Here is a 15181-nt window from a genome sequence, read left to right as displayed (position 1 = left end):
TCTGAGGAACGTTGCATCCGTTCTTGGTCAGGAACGTTGCATCCGTTCTTTCATCGGACGTTCCGTTCGTTATCTTATTTTTTTAAGGTTTGATTAATCATGTAATTACTTAAATCGAGATGTGGGTTACTACAAGATCAATTATAACTTATAACAGATTAGTGTCGAACTTAATCTTACAAAAATTCTTATGAGTTCGTGTCATGATCCATTATATAAGACTAGCAATTGAGGCACATTCGATGTGTGTGCGACGTAATACATGAATATTATTTATGTATATATAGGTATGAGAGCAGTTCTGTCCATATAATTGAGAAGAAAAGAGAGTGAATTGAAAAGGGGGAAAAATAAAAAAAAAGTGTAAATTAAAAGTAATAGAAAGAACATGGGTGAGTGAAGGGGTATTTTTAAAATGGTTGATTCCGAAGGGGCGTGGAGTGGTATTTTTGGATTAAAAAAATTCAAACCAAGACACAAAAGCAATTTATTTAAGACTCTAGCTTTAATAAAATAGTAAAGATATAACCCCGTTATGATATATATATATATATAATAAAAATATTATTTTTATCTAAAACTTTACCCTACTTTTAACCGCAAACATGAACTATTATTATTCCTTAAAAAAGTCTCACTCCCTTCCTTGAGGTAAGAAAACAATAAAATAAAATAAAAATAAAATACAGTATTATATTACGAATGCCCCCTCTTCAAGAAACTCAAAAGTATTTGTTAACATTTCTCTCCTAAGAGTTCCCCCAATTCCTTAGGGTTTGATTTGCTCCGGTCTATTATCCTCCACAAGCGCCATGGATCTCGACGCTCCTCACTCGATGGGAACTACGATAATCGGCGTCACCTACAACGGCGGCGTTGTTCTCGGTGCCGACTCACGCACAAGCACTGGTATAGGAACTGCTCTAAAGTTTTTAGCATTTATATTGATCCTTATTTATCTCTTGATTACAGAACAATTTCGGATGGATAGGGTGATTTTTTCAGCTATGTGACTTGCAGGAATGTATGTGGCAAACAGGGCATCTGATAAGATCACTCAGCTGACAGACAATGTCTATCTCTGCCGCTCTGGATCGGTAAGATTTTATTCTCCTGGAGACAAGGTCGTTTTTTATGTTTTTGTCTGAGAATGGAAAATCAAAATTTAAAGGGGAAGATACTGCTTATTGTATTTGGTGAACTGTGGTCCGATATACTTTTTGTTCAACTTTTGTGTAATATAAAGTGAACTGGAGGAAAGTCTTGGATCTCATTTTTTAGTTTGTTGCTGGTGATAGCTAACAAATTAGCTTTTATCAGAAATTCTCTTAGGAGGTATTGATTCAGAGTAGCTATTGCTGCAGCCATAACATAATACATCTGCTCATAGGCTGTATTCTGGCTTGCTTGTCACTCCAATGCTGTAATCTGTATCTTTGAGACTGGAGTGTATGAATGCATTTCTAGTTGTTTCAACCCTCCATTAGCAAATCGTGTATTGGTGATGACAGTTAGCATCCCACTTATAATTTCTAAGCACAAATTTAAGACTTTGGTTCTTTGCTCTGACTGTTCGCCAGTTGTGTTTTGGGAATTTTCTGAATCAAGTTGTAGCTGCATTCTTTGTGACGAATTTGCATTGAGAAGGCTTTGAGTTCTTACATTCGAAAATCTTTGTGAGTACTTTCATTTGGGTTAAATTTTGCAATGTTTTTCTTCTCAGGCAGCAGATTCACAGATTGTTTCTGATTATGTCCGTCACTTTCTCCATCAGCACACGTAAGTTTGGGTATTTAATCACTGAACTAAAATACCTTAATTATTATTTGCTTTCTAGGTCACATTCTATCTTGCATTGTAATGGATCTGTCCAGTTGCAACTAAATTTTTATTTTCCTGCTTCTGAACTCTAAAAAAAATAAATAGAGCAGTCTCCTTGATTCAAACCAAACAGATATGTTGTGCTTGTAACTCTAACCTCTACAGTCTATACTTTTCATGTCAACTCACATACCCCACAAGGCAGATAAATATAGAAAGTTCAGGAATTTGTAACTTTGCAGGCATGGCTAAGAATCAAAATATTTAGCATCATCAGGTTGTTGGTGGATCACTGGATCTGTATATACTATTATTTCTAGAACTTCTTTTATAATATGTGAAATTCAGCAAATTTAATCACTTTGAAGTTCTACATAAGCAACAGAACTACATAAGCATATTTAATCCTCGGTATATATGAACTTAGTTGATGTCTTTGTCTTCTTTGAGTATTTTTTAATCACTTGTCCGCTTATTGTAATCAATAGCGTTCATGTAATTAATATAATATCGTTTCTTATATATAAAAAAAACAATTGCCCTTTTTTGTGGGCTGTCTAGATAGAAATGGATATGGATGCTACAATTTTCCTTGAGTGATACAGAGAAGCTTGGGTAACTTTCAACTGATGATACTTTTTTATGCAGGATACAACTTGGGCAGCCTTCAACTGTAAAAGTTGCTGCGAATCTTATCAGATTATTTTCTTACAATAATAAGGTTTGTTAAATGGTTTCTTATCTACAAGTTGTGATTGGTGTAGCCTGTCCAAGTTAAAACTGCATCTAGCAATCAAAGCTGATTAATATATTTTTTTCGTGTGACATGCTGGAAACGATATGGATATGGAATTGAGATCTGTTAACCTAATTTATGTCTAATTAATGTTGTCTGATTCTTGTGTATTTAAGTTAAACTACCATATTGCTTCTGCTCTCAGTGGCGGGAATTTAAGCTACCCTTGAAATGATAGTTGTGTTATTGCCGCATTGACTACTGTTTGGAAAGGATAAGCAAGTGATATAGAACTTAATTTCTTTGTCTCGTTGTACTATCAACTTCAGTAGTTGGTCCACACAAGAAAACATGCAAGTTCGAATTGTCTTAAGTGGGTCCAGAGGACTAATAGTTCTCCACACACGTCTTCTTGCGAGCTGTCATATTTTAAGTTGTAAAGGTCATACCGTCATAGTAGATTTAACGTGGTTAATGAGTGGTAAATTTTTGGATAAATTACATTTGGCAATTATCTGGTGTTTTTTTTACTATGATGGAAAATGTAAATTCGGGAACTTGGTTTCTGGTACTGATACTTTTGTTTTGACAAAAATAGTGAATAGTCTTTTTTTTTTTTGGGCAATACAGAGAATATGGTATCCATATATTGAACTGTTTGATTCAACATTCATTTTTCTTGCACCATTGCAAACTTTTTTGTGAAAAAAAGAAAATTGTTTACAGATCCTTTTGACACTTAAAGAACAATGGCATCCCATCAACAGTTTCTATGGCTATGACCGAGTGTATTAATATATTTAATAAGAGAATTGAACTAAGTTATCTTAAGAGGCATGTCGTCAATTCATCCAGTTCTCTCTTGTTTATGTACATGCACACTAATTACATTTCGGTTTGAACATTTAAAAATCAATTGCATTCTCAATCTTGGACTTGCCAACTGAGGTTGTTGGAGTATGTTCATTAATGGAGTGTAATACAGGTTCAAAACACAAGGATTTTTATAGAAGGCTTGTCCCAATAAAACCACTTTCCCTTGACTAAATGAAATACTTTTGGAATTTTTCTGATGCATGGTGAAATCTAATGTGAAGCCTTTAGCCAGTTTGCGGTATTTTAAACTCTTTCTTAATGGTCCTTATACTCTTGGTATAAAATTTGGAAATATGTCAGAACCTATGCATGTATACATTTTTTTCTCTGAAATTCTTCTAAAATTCATGTTATATAATTCATTTTGCAGGACATGCTTCAAACTGGCCTTATTGTTGGTGGCTGGGATAAGTACGAAGGGGGGAAAATATATGGAGTACCTCTAGGAGGAACAATTTTAGATCTCCCTTTCACTATTGGAGGTGTGCTTTTCTTGTCTGCTACTGTATTTTTATGTGTGGTTGGGTTATTTGAGCTGTTTGTCTGGCTCAATTAATGAACATATCCGAGTTTTTTAGCTGGCTTAACTAATAACGCTTCCAAGTTTTCCGCAATGGCTTTTCCTAAATGCCCAGCCATAATCAGCATGACTACCAGTTTGGTTGTCGAAGGAAGAACTATTTTCTGAACATTAAGTTCATCCTTATACTCAAGTGTATAGCTGATCCTACTGGCCATATAGTGTATGATTTAGATGTGGAATCACAGTTGTTTTTCAGTTGATTGGTTGAATCAATGATAAGCGAATTTGATCATTAACTAGTTATATTTCATGTCTGAGATGCATGGAAGTGAATGATGTTTGTTTAAGTACTATCTAATGAAATATTTGCGAACTAAGTTTTGTTCAAACCTGCTCCGTCCCTAAGTTTTGGATAGCCAAATTTGCTCTTATATCGTGTGTATGTGATTTTAATATTTATTAAAATAGCTCTTAGTATCTATACTATTATATAATTGTTGCACCCCCATCATACTGACCGTTTTGGTGCGGCGCCAAAATTTCTTCCCATTTTACCCCTTAATTATCCTCATTTTTATCTAAGATCTCTCTTTTTTTCTCTCTTATCTTTTTTTTTTTTTTTTTTCAAATTTCATCATTTATCAATTATTATTAAATTATCCATACAGATTTTTACAATTTCTCTCTGCAATTGAATTTATTTTTCAAATAATTAAATTTTCTTGAGCACGCTATGGTTGCTAGTTTCTGATAACTCTTGAGTTGCTTCAGTTTGTGTGCCTTATCCTGCTGCAACCATTTATCTGTGACGCCCAGTAAAATTTCTGGCTTATTTGGAAGGCAACTAATGTGTAAATTCTTTTCTGTATCAGGATCTGGCTCTTCATATTTATACGGTTTCTTTGACCAAGCATGGAAGGCAGGGATGACTCAGAGTGAGGCTGAGGTTTGCCTACTTTATGTTTTCCATGTCTATTTTGACATTGTTTGGTTTGATGTATTATTAATCTATGTATAGCTTATCCCAATTAATTTCGCCTTATTTTCGTCATATTATTTATCTATTTATTAATTAATAATTTTACATCAATTAAATCAAATAAATTATAATCTATCCATCAAATCAAATAATGTATTAACTATTTTTTTTTATTTATTTTTAATTTACATTATACTTCCTCCGTCCCAATTATATTGTCCATGTTTTCTTTTTTATTTGTCCCAAATTAATAGTCATATACCATATTTAGTAATATTTTTTAACACTTCTTTACTAATATACCCCTATTAACTACACTTTAAAAATTGTGCAATCATTTTTTAATACAAAATAGAGATAAAATAGGAAAATTATATAAAATTTGTTTTCCCAATACATTTTTCTTAATCTGTGTGAAAATCCAAAGAAGATATTATATATGGGACGGAGGGAGTATTATTTATCTATGGATTACTTATCCTATCACTCAAACCAAACGGAGCCTAGAATGATGTAGATCACTCGCGCTTTTTTTAGCTTCGCACGTGATGAATATTTATCTATATACAGATTTTACTGATTTTTGTGTTTGCTGTCCTTTTCCACAGCAACTTGTCGTCAAGGCAGTGTCTCTGGCCATTGCTCGTGATGGTGCTAGTGGTGGTGTTGTTCGCACCGTGACTGTGAGTTCCTTCTCATTTTATGCATATACATACTCCCTGGTGAACCAGTAGTGATTTCACCTTACCCTGGAAAAATTCTACACCAACTTGCTTATGGACATTTAATTCTATATTTTCATTATTGCAGCGTCCGTCCTGTTCAACAATCATTAATATATTTCATCTTTTATTTCGCAATATCACCCCAAATTTAATCTATAGCCAAGAGAATAATACTACGAATTGTGTTTTCATAACTTTCGAATTAAGCTGAATTGATGAAAACCTCTATCAAAATAAACAACTGCTTGCTTTTTGTTTAAATTTGCAATCCTTCTGACTGCAGATCAACTCTGATGGGGTCACCCGGAAGTTCTTCCCGGGTGACGAACTCCCTCTCTGGCACGAAGAAATTGAAGCTCATGACTCATTGTTGGATATTCTGTCGTCCGCTAGTCCTGATCCGATGGTCAGTTGATCAAACAATCGATTGAGCAAAATGTTGAGCCTGTTTGAGTTACACTCGATATTAAACAAAAAACACATTTCTGTTAATTGAATCGGATTATGTTGTAGTGGTTCACAGGCACTTTCATACTTGCATTTATCAATCTCGCTTAATGAAACTTTAGAGTTGCATAAAGAATTTAGCTTGGTATCTTAGTTCTCTTAGCCAATCATCACTCATTCGTTGAGAACCATAGCTACTTTGCCATTGTTTTCGGCCAATTTGGGTCTAAGGGCATCCACAACGGTGGGGACATTTCTCCCCATCATTTGTGACTCAACGTTTAACGTCATCTTTTAAATATTTCACATTCCACAATTAAATATCTTATCAACCAATCATTTTATCATTTCAATGTCATCATCTATATATCCACCTCTTCAAATTATTTAAAATTTTTATTTTATTTATTTATTTATTTCTTTACTTTAATTTCATTTATAATTTTTTCATTAAATTTAAATTATTTAATACTTCATTTATGTATGTTTGAGAAAATCACATGGTACACTAAATTTAACATTAATATTTTATTAATCTGAAATGGTATAACATAACACTATAATCGTTTGAAAAATTACAAATGAAAATAAATAAATTTTCACAATTATTTACAAATCAATAAACAATAAATTACATTACATGAAAGCAGAAATTACAAATTTCAAATTACATTACATGAAAGCAGAAATTACAAACTTCAAATTGCATGACATGGAAACAAAAATTTAAAACTCGAATTAACATGAAATGAAAATATAAAATACAAAACACAAATGTGCTACATGTTCAATGTTTTTTTGAGTTGCTCACATATTGCCCGATGGTTTTGAAATTCATTGGTCATATCACGTGTGTCTATTACGAAGAGTTGATGGGCTTGTATGAGTTGTTCAACTCTCTTGTTTTTATTACATTCTTCCAAATGTGTTAGTGAAATGTTTTAGATTTTGATTGAATCAAATTGAGACATTTTTTCTTTCACTTTTCTCTTTGTTGATTTGTGTCTCATTGTGTCTCTTTCACTTGTATGGCGGGACGGGCCAACCCGTCTAGCTTATGTGTAAATTGGTGGGTTTTGGCTGGCCAACCTGCAACCCACTATTAGGCGGGGCGGTGCGAACCGACCCACTTTTTAGGCGGGTTGAAAAATTGCCAACCCAACCCACATTTTTTTGTATGGCGGGACGTGTCAACCCAACGGATCTAACCCAAATTGACATCTGTATTCTCAGGTGCACAGATTGCTGCAGGTGGTGCAAGTCTGCAAAACTTTAAAAAAAAAATTTATTTAGTGTAATGTCCGGACATAGATTTGTGCCCCCACATTACATCAAGTGAGAAAACATTGGGACATTTGGTGAGAAATCAAATATCTCTTATTGTAGATGTCCTATGCTGTTTTCTTATGTTTCACGCAGCAGAATAATAAATTTAGGTGATAACAATTTTTCAGATCATTCATTTCAAAATTTACGGTAAATATTAAATGTTAACAAAGTGATAGATATATTGAAATATTAATATTTTATTGTGTCTAATTTATTTTTGTAAATTCAATTTTAATTTATTAAATTTACTTCAAAAGGAAATTTTTGACTTTGTTATTTTAAATATGGAAACACAATGATATGTGTGAAATATCCGGGAGTTTCAATTCTTTTATTTGAACGAAAAAATAAATAATCTTGTTCATCAAATTAAAATTCCTTTGAGTTGAAATAGGTAATAATAGTTTCATTAAATTAGAAAATCCATGATTGTTTCACTCCACAAATTATACAATTATACAAGAATCGATTCCAGCAGATTAGGTCAACTCCAAAAATTAGAAATGGGTCAGAGGACATTACTCTAATAAGATCACTAGGGATATCGATAAGCTCAATCCTTATTTCCAGCATTTCTCTCGCAAGAGGAACCTATGAAAATTGAAGATGTCATAGCAAATCCAAGTTGCGTAGAAGAAGTTATGCAAGAAAAGCTTAATCAGTAGTGACCTGTCTCGAATCACCCATTAAACAAAAACTTAAGCATACAATTAACTTAAACTGGTAAACATAATCAGAGTGAACCGCGAAAACTTAAAACAAATAACGATCCGACAGTATACAATCGAAACTATACTGAAACCCAAGAAAACTGATTATACAACACAATCCAATAAAAGAAATACCCTCGACTTGTCGTTCCCCGACTTCATCCCAGAATAACGGAGTACGACACCGTCGACCGTACAATGTCTCGAATGGTGCCATATCAATACTATGATGATAACTGTTATTGTAGGCAAATTCGATCAAAGGTAACTGATCCTGCCAAGATAAACCAAAATCCATGACAGAAGAACGTAGCATATCCTCCAGCGTACGAATCGTCCGTTCTGACTGCCCGTCAGTCTCCGGATGATATGCAGTGCTCAAACTCAGAGTGGTACCCAATGCCTCCTGAAAACTACCCCAAAAACGTGAGGTAAATCGCGGGTCTCTATCACTGACTATGCTCACTGGAATCCCATGTAATTGTACTATCTCCTGGATGTATAAACGTGTCATGCGATCATAAGAATACTCCCGGTTATAAGGAATAAAGTGTGCTGATTTTGTCAAACGGTCAACAACGACCCAGATAGCATCACACTGACGTGAAGTAATAGGTAAGTGGGTAACAAAATCCATAGTTACGTGCTCCCACTTCCATTCGGGAATCTCAAGATTCTGTAGTAATCCACCTGGTCGTCGGTGTTCAGCCTTGACCTGTTGACAAACCAAACATCTTGAAACAAATTGATAAACACTTCGCTTCATCCCTTTCCACCAGAATCTAGTTCGCAAGTCCTTATATATTTTCATGCTTCCAGGATGGACTGATAATCGACTCCTATGAGTTTGAGAAAGAATATCATTCCTGAGCTCCGCAACATTAGGTACAACCACTCGATTAGATAAGCACAATAAACCATCTGCCTGAAAATGGAATCCAGATGTATTAACTCCATTGGCTAGACGTGCCAAACGCTGAGTCTTAACATCAGATATCTGAGCATCTCTGATCCGAGAATACAATGCTGGCTCAGACAAAATAGTATACAACCGAATTCCATTTCTCCCTTTCTTGTGCTTGAGCGTAAAACTCAATGAACAACACTCTTGAATCATATGAGATATTTCACTAGTCTGAAGTGCAGAAAGTCTCACCTGCCGACTCAAGGCATCAGCAGTAAGATTAACAGAACCTAGATGATATTTAATTTCACAATCATAATCCTTCAGAAGATCCATCCAGCGTCTCTGTCGCATATTCAACTCCGCCTGAGTGAATAAATACTTCAAACTCTTATGATCCGTAAATATCTCAAATTTCTCGCCATAAAGATAATGCCTCCAAATCTTGAGTGCAAATACAATGGCGGCTAATTCGAGATCATGTACTGGATAATTACTCTCATGCGTCTTCAACTGTCGAGAAGCATAGGCAATAACATGCCCATGCTGTGTCAAAACACATCCTAACCCCTGACCAGAGGCATCAGTATAGACAACATAACCTCCTGATCCAGAAGGTAGAGCTAGCACAGGTGCAGTAGTAAGACGTCTATGCAGCTCGTGAAATGACTCCTCACATTCCGAGGACCATATGAAGGAAACATCTTTCCGAGTAAGCTGAGTCAAAGGCCTGGCCAACTGTGAAAAATTCTCGATGAACCGACGGTAATATCCAGCTAGACCCAAGAAACTACGAATCTCAGCAACCGTCGTCGGACGAGACTAGTTCAGCACTGCCTCTATCTTACTAGGATCAACAGATATCCCTTCATTAGAAATCACATGACCGAAAAACACTACCCGATCAAGCCAGAATTCACACTTGCTCAATTTCGCATACAGATGCTTATCTCGTAACGTCTATAAAACAATCCTTAGATGTTGTGCATGCTCATCCCTGTCATGAGAATAGACAAGAATATCATCAATGAAGACGATGACAAATCTATCCAGATACTCTCGAAATATATGATTCATCAGATTCATAAATACTGCCGGTGCATTCGTCAAACCGAATGGCATCACCAGAAATTCATAATGCCCGTATCTGGTCCTGAAAACAGTCGTAGATATATCTGAGTCTCGTACCCGTATCTGATGGTATCCAGATCTCAGATCTATCTTCGAGTAAACAGAAGTACCCTGTAATTGATTGAACAGATCATCAATCCGCGGCAAAGGATACTTATTCTTGATGGTGACACGATTCAACTGCCTGTAATCAATACATAATCGCATCGATCCATCTTTCTTCTTGACAAATAAAACAGGTGCTCCCCACGGAGAAACACTCGGATGAATATATCCCTTATCAAGCAAATCTTGTAATTGCTGTTTCAATTCCCTCATCTCTGACGGTGCCAGACAATAAGGTGCTTGGGATATAAGCGTAGTTCCTGGTACTAAATCAATACCAAATTCAACCTCTCGCACCGGAGGAAAACCAGGAATCTCATCAGGGAATACATCAAGAAACTTGCTAACAACCGGTAACTGATCAATACCCGTACTACTCGTCTACATATCAACTGCATAGATGAGGTAGCCCTCCCCACCTGACTCCAAGACATGACATGCCTCCAGAGCCGAAACAAGTGGCATCGGAGGTCGTGCACCCTCACCATAAAAATACCAGCTATCACCCTCAACCGGATGAAACTGTACCAGACGCTGATAACAATCCACAGTAGCATGATATAAAGTCAGCATATCTATTCCCAAGATACAGTCAAAATCTGTCATCACTTATATAATCAAATTAGCTGCTAACACATTACCCTCAAACTCCAGAAGGCAACCCATCACTAGACGCTTAGTTACTATCTCTTGCTCCAATGAAGTAGATACAACTAAATCCATATCTAATGATACATAAGGTAATCTATGTCTCTTAACAAAGCGACTAGAAATAAAGGAATGCGATGCTCCAGTATCAATTAATACAAGTTCAGGAATACCACATAACAGGAAGGTACCTGCCAACATGCGATCGCTTCCCTCTGTAGCCTGCTCCTGAGACAGAGCAAACACCTGCCCTTGAGTCTGGGGACGATAACCAGAAGAACTCTGTGGTGCTGGCTGCTGACGTGGAAAATTAGAAGCCTGAGATCCAACCTGTGATCCCGATCCACTAGCAGAACCCATGCGCTGAGGACAATCTCTCCGCAGATGTCCCTGCTGACCGCAAATATAACAAGCACCAGTAGCTCTCCGACATGAAGCTGCAGGATGCTTCCCTCCACAATGACTACAAAACTCCTCCTTCTTCTTCTTCTTCCCAAAACGGAACATACCTCGTGAACCACGAGATCCAGATGAAGTAGTAGGAGTAGAAGAAGACGTAGGTCCAGATTGCACAACAGATTGAGCTCGAGGCTCAAAAGATCCACTAGGCTGTGCTGGCATCATCAACTGTGCCCGCCTGTTGCTAGTCTCTACAAGACGGCAACGGTTCACCAAAGTCTCAAAAGATACCGGGTCATCACAGACGACAACCTGAGAGTAGATATCTTGGTTCAAACCTTGTAGAAAGATATCATACTTCGATGCATCACTCTCATTAATATGAGGACTGAAAGGTAGCAGATCAAGAAATCGTTGCTGATATTGATCAATAGTCATTGATCCTTGCCTCAGAGTAAGCAACTCCATAGATCGTGCTTGGCGAACAGCCGGAGGAAAATAAAATTTCTGGAACTCCCGATAGAAATTCCCCCAAGTCACCTGTCCTCTCTCAGTACGTGCCTGAGCAGCTTTGGCATCCCACCAAAAATGTGCTCGATCCTCTAGAACGAATTCTAGAACTTCCAATTTCTGATCCTCAGTACAATCGAAAGCACGAAAAGTACTCTTGAGTTTAGACATCCAACTCCTCGCCTGTTCAAGATTCTCGCCTCCCACCAAGGGTTTCGGTCCTACTTGCATAAACTTATTGATAGAGTAGCGACGTCTACCCTCATGAGGACGATGTCGATCATCCTGATGATGATGGCGACGATGATGATGACCTCTTTCCTGGCCAACACTACCGTGACTCTCGTCAGCCATATCCTGAAAAGAATTGCACATTAAAATCCCAATGCGCAAGAATTACTCAAGACTAAACTAAATCCCAAATACTAATCCCAAAATCTAAGCATGCTCTGATACCAAAAATGTAGTGACCCTGCATGGTATCACCTACTAATTGGCAACTAATAGCATGCATTAAACTTAATACAACAAAATAACTTAACAGAGTAAAACATGCGAAAACAAAACCATAAAATACATATCAGCTTAGTAATAAACTCCAGGCTTAAATTTGTAGTGATACAACCAAATCCAAAACTTAAACAGTAAACATTATACAGCTATATCGAATCCTGCTGTATAATAAAATCCTCAAGGCTCCTGTTCCCTAGTCCTGCCTTGAACTACCAGCTCCGTCCATCCTGCGACCTGCCCCATGGAATAGGGTGTCCAAGATAACAACTAGGACGTGAGCGCTAACGCCCAGTACATAAACATGAGTACACGTAAATATATGATGCATGCAACATGATGACTGGTAACGGGTCATCCAAAAATCATGCTCAGTACCGGCGTCACATGAGTGCTGCCACCGCACGGATCAACCTCTGGGTGCAACCACACTCGTCTAGTACACCAGAGTAGACAGACATAAATGCCCCCGCCGTCGCGGTACTCTCAGTGACAGACTATCGAATATAGAGCTGAGCGGCTCTATAGTCAGGTATAACAAGGTATAGGCTCAATGTGTATATGCACATGACATATGAATATAGAAAAGGGTAAATCATATCTCATGCCATATAATAATGCCAAATAAATGCAACATATAAACATGTATACTCACTGGCAATCTCAGTCAATGTGTACGTACCTCTAGGCTAGTTCAAGTAAAGTAGGATCCTAGGTTCCAAGCCTATATTCAAAAGTTCACCGTATCACTACATAAATTCTATAAGTCTTAACTAAGCTAATAAGTACTCCCAAAACTTAAATAGATTCCCGGACCATACCTTCGTCCGTAGTTAGCCCTTTGGAGTCGCTAGTCCCGGATGACTATAACCATACCTTGGTTATTCCAGAACCTCTATTATAACCTATAGGGCCCTCAAGTGTATATCTCACACTATATAACTGAAGAAAGAAACTCGGGAATTCGTATTTAGAAATGAATCTGAGAAGCCCTATTTATAGGCAAAATTCCCGGCCAGGATCGGAACTTCCGATTTCAGGATCGGAGCTTCCGATCCAACTCACTGCGTGCATGTGTGACACGTCGGGATCGGAACTTCCGATCGGGCGATCGGAGCTTCCGATCTGCTCTACGTTCAACACTTGTCAAAACTCGCGGCTGAGTCATCGAGCATTGCTGGCAGCTGGAGATCGGAACGTCCGTTCCAGGATCGGAGCTTCCGATCTCGGTGCTTCCGCTGAGGTTCCGAAGTGGCTGGGATCGGAGCTTTCGATCCGGCCCAAAATCAAAAGCCCAAATTAAACTCCGGAATCAGTTAATTACTAACCCTTAATCATGTTTAACATATTATTATCTTAAAATGGAATCTGAGTTACTACAGGTAAAACCGCACATGCTGCTCCGTTGATCCAGTTGGTGTCACACGGTACTCGATCGTACAGTAAAAAACTAGGGCCGAGCGACCCTACAAACAATAGGCTCTTGAAAGAATAACAAGCTTAACATAGTTGGCCAGTGTCGCATACATAAACATGAACATTATAATCATGCATCATATGATAGATAATATTGCAAACGTAATAATGCAACACATAAACATGCATACTCAGCTGATTATCTCAGTCTGTACTTACGTACCTCAACTCACTGGTCTAGCAATACTGTCTACAGTCCAAGCCTACAAGTCAAGTGAATATCATATCATTATATCTTATCTAATAGTCTTAACTAACACTACAAGAAAAACGGTCATTAACAACGGTTATTAACCGTTGTCGTAGGCCCCAGAGAACTGTTGTTAAAAGCACTGTTGTTGAAAGGGGCGCTCATAGACAACGGTGAAAAACTGTTGTCTTTGGATATACGACAACAGTTGTGCAATGGTTTTTCACTGTTGTGGTTTTGTATATTTGACAACAGTTTGACAACATTTTTAATGTGTTGTCTTTGGGTGATATAGACAACGGTTTTACAACATTTTTACACCGTTGTCTTTTGTTGCAATAAACAACAGTTTTACAACAAATAAAAACCGTTGTTATCACTTGAGATTGACAACACTTTGACAACGTGAAAAATCCGTTGTCTTTTAGGCAAAAATATTTTTTTTATTAATAATGAAATTATAAATACTTTTGATTTATATTTAATATTTAATACTTAAATTATTTTATAATTAAGAAAAAAAACTTTGAAGTTATTAAAACAGTTTATATAAAATAAAACTAAACATCACCAAAATAGCATTAATTAAAAAAATACATCTTTGAATTACAATAGACGATTTATCAAAAAATTCACAATCTACCAGTAACTAAACGAGACATAAAATATGCCAAAAAGTTTTGAACCAAGTTTACAAAGCAAAAAAACACCCCAAAAAGATAGATAATCGTGCATATCAAACCCAAAATATCTTGCTTTGCTGATAAACTTTCTCCAGTACTTGTGCATCTTCTAAGATATCATTCCATGCATTCCTATAGAGAAGAATAAATAAAGTTAATGAAGTCACAATAGTCTCATAACATCCCAAAAAAAATCTCCAAACAACTCCACAAAATACCAAGTCTGCAATGAGTTGAATAAAATTTGATAATGAACATGATATTCTCGAGAAAGCCACAAACATTCTCCACAAAAGAAGCAAACTCAAAACAACCCTCAGCACTTTCCAAAACCGCTCCACACAGCACCAGAACAGCCTCCCAACAGCCCCAAAATAGACTCCATAAACCTTCCAATAGCAGTTCAAAACAACCCCATCACCTCTCAAATCCACTCCTAACAAGCTCAAAAACCAACCTAAAACAGCCTCTAAAATAGA

The 15181-nt window shown here is 36.8% G+C and overlaps 1 protein-coding gene across 1 annotated transcript; it reads left to right on the top strand.

The window, feature by feature from the left end:
* Positions 1-710: 710 nt before the first annotated feature.
* Positions 711-6223, top strand: LOC140891461 (proteasome subunit beta type-6). Its single transcript, XM_073299954.1, has 8 exons — positions 711-909; positions 1021-1097; positions 1724-1779; positions 2470-2542; positions 3804-3915; positions 4829-4902; positions 5544-5618; positions 5944-6223. The coding sequence occupies exons 1-8, from the start codon at positions 813-815 to the stop codon at positions 6073-6075; spliced, it is 696 nt and encodes a 231-aa protein (XP_073156055.1). The 5' UTR covers positions 711-812; the 3' UTR covers positions 6076-6223.
* The last annotated feature ends 8958 nt before the right edge of the window (positions 6224-15181 follow it).

Source organism: Henckelia pumila, chromosome 3 (assembly GCF_033568475.1).
Source record: "Henckelia pumila isolate YLH828 chromosome 3, ASM3356847v2, whole genome shotgun sequence".
Lineage (NCBI taxonomy): Eukaryota > Viridiplantae > Streptophyta > Magnoliopsida > Lamiales > Gesneriaceae > Henckelia > Henckelia pumila.
This window is presented reverse-complemented; position numbering and strand designations above follow the sequence as displayed.

What these genes read in the sequence shown, in the direction of transcription:
- LOC140891461 (XM_073299954.1), top strand. Translation starts at nt 813, where the DNA reads ATGGATCTCGACGCTCCTCACTCGATGGGAACTACGATAATCGGCGTC. An exon ending in ATCTCTGCCGCTCTGGATCG is followed by an intron (nt 1,098 to 1,723) that starts GTAAGATTTTAT and finishes TTTTCTTCTCAG; the next exon opens with GCAGCAGATTCACAGATTGT. An exon ending in TGACTCAGAGTGAGGCTGAG is followed by an intron (nt 4,903 to 5,543) that starts GTTTGCCTACTT and finishes CCTTTTCCACAG; the next exon opens with CAACTTGTCGTCAAGGCAGT.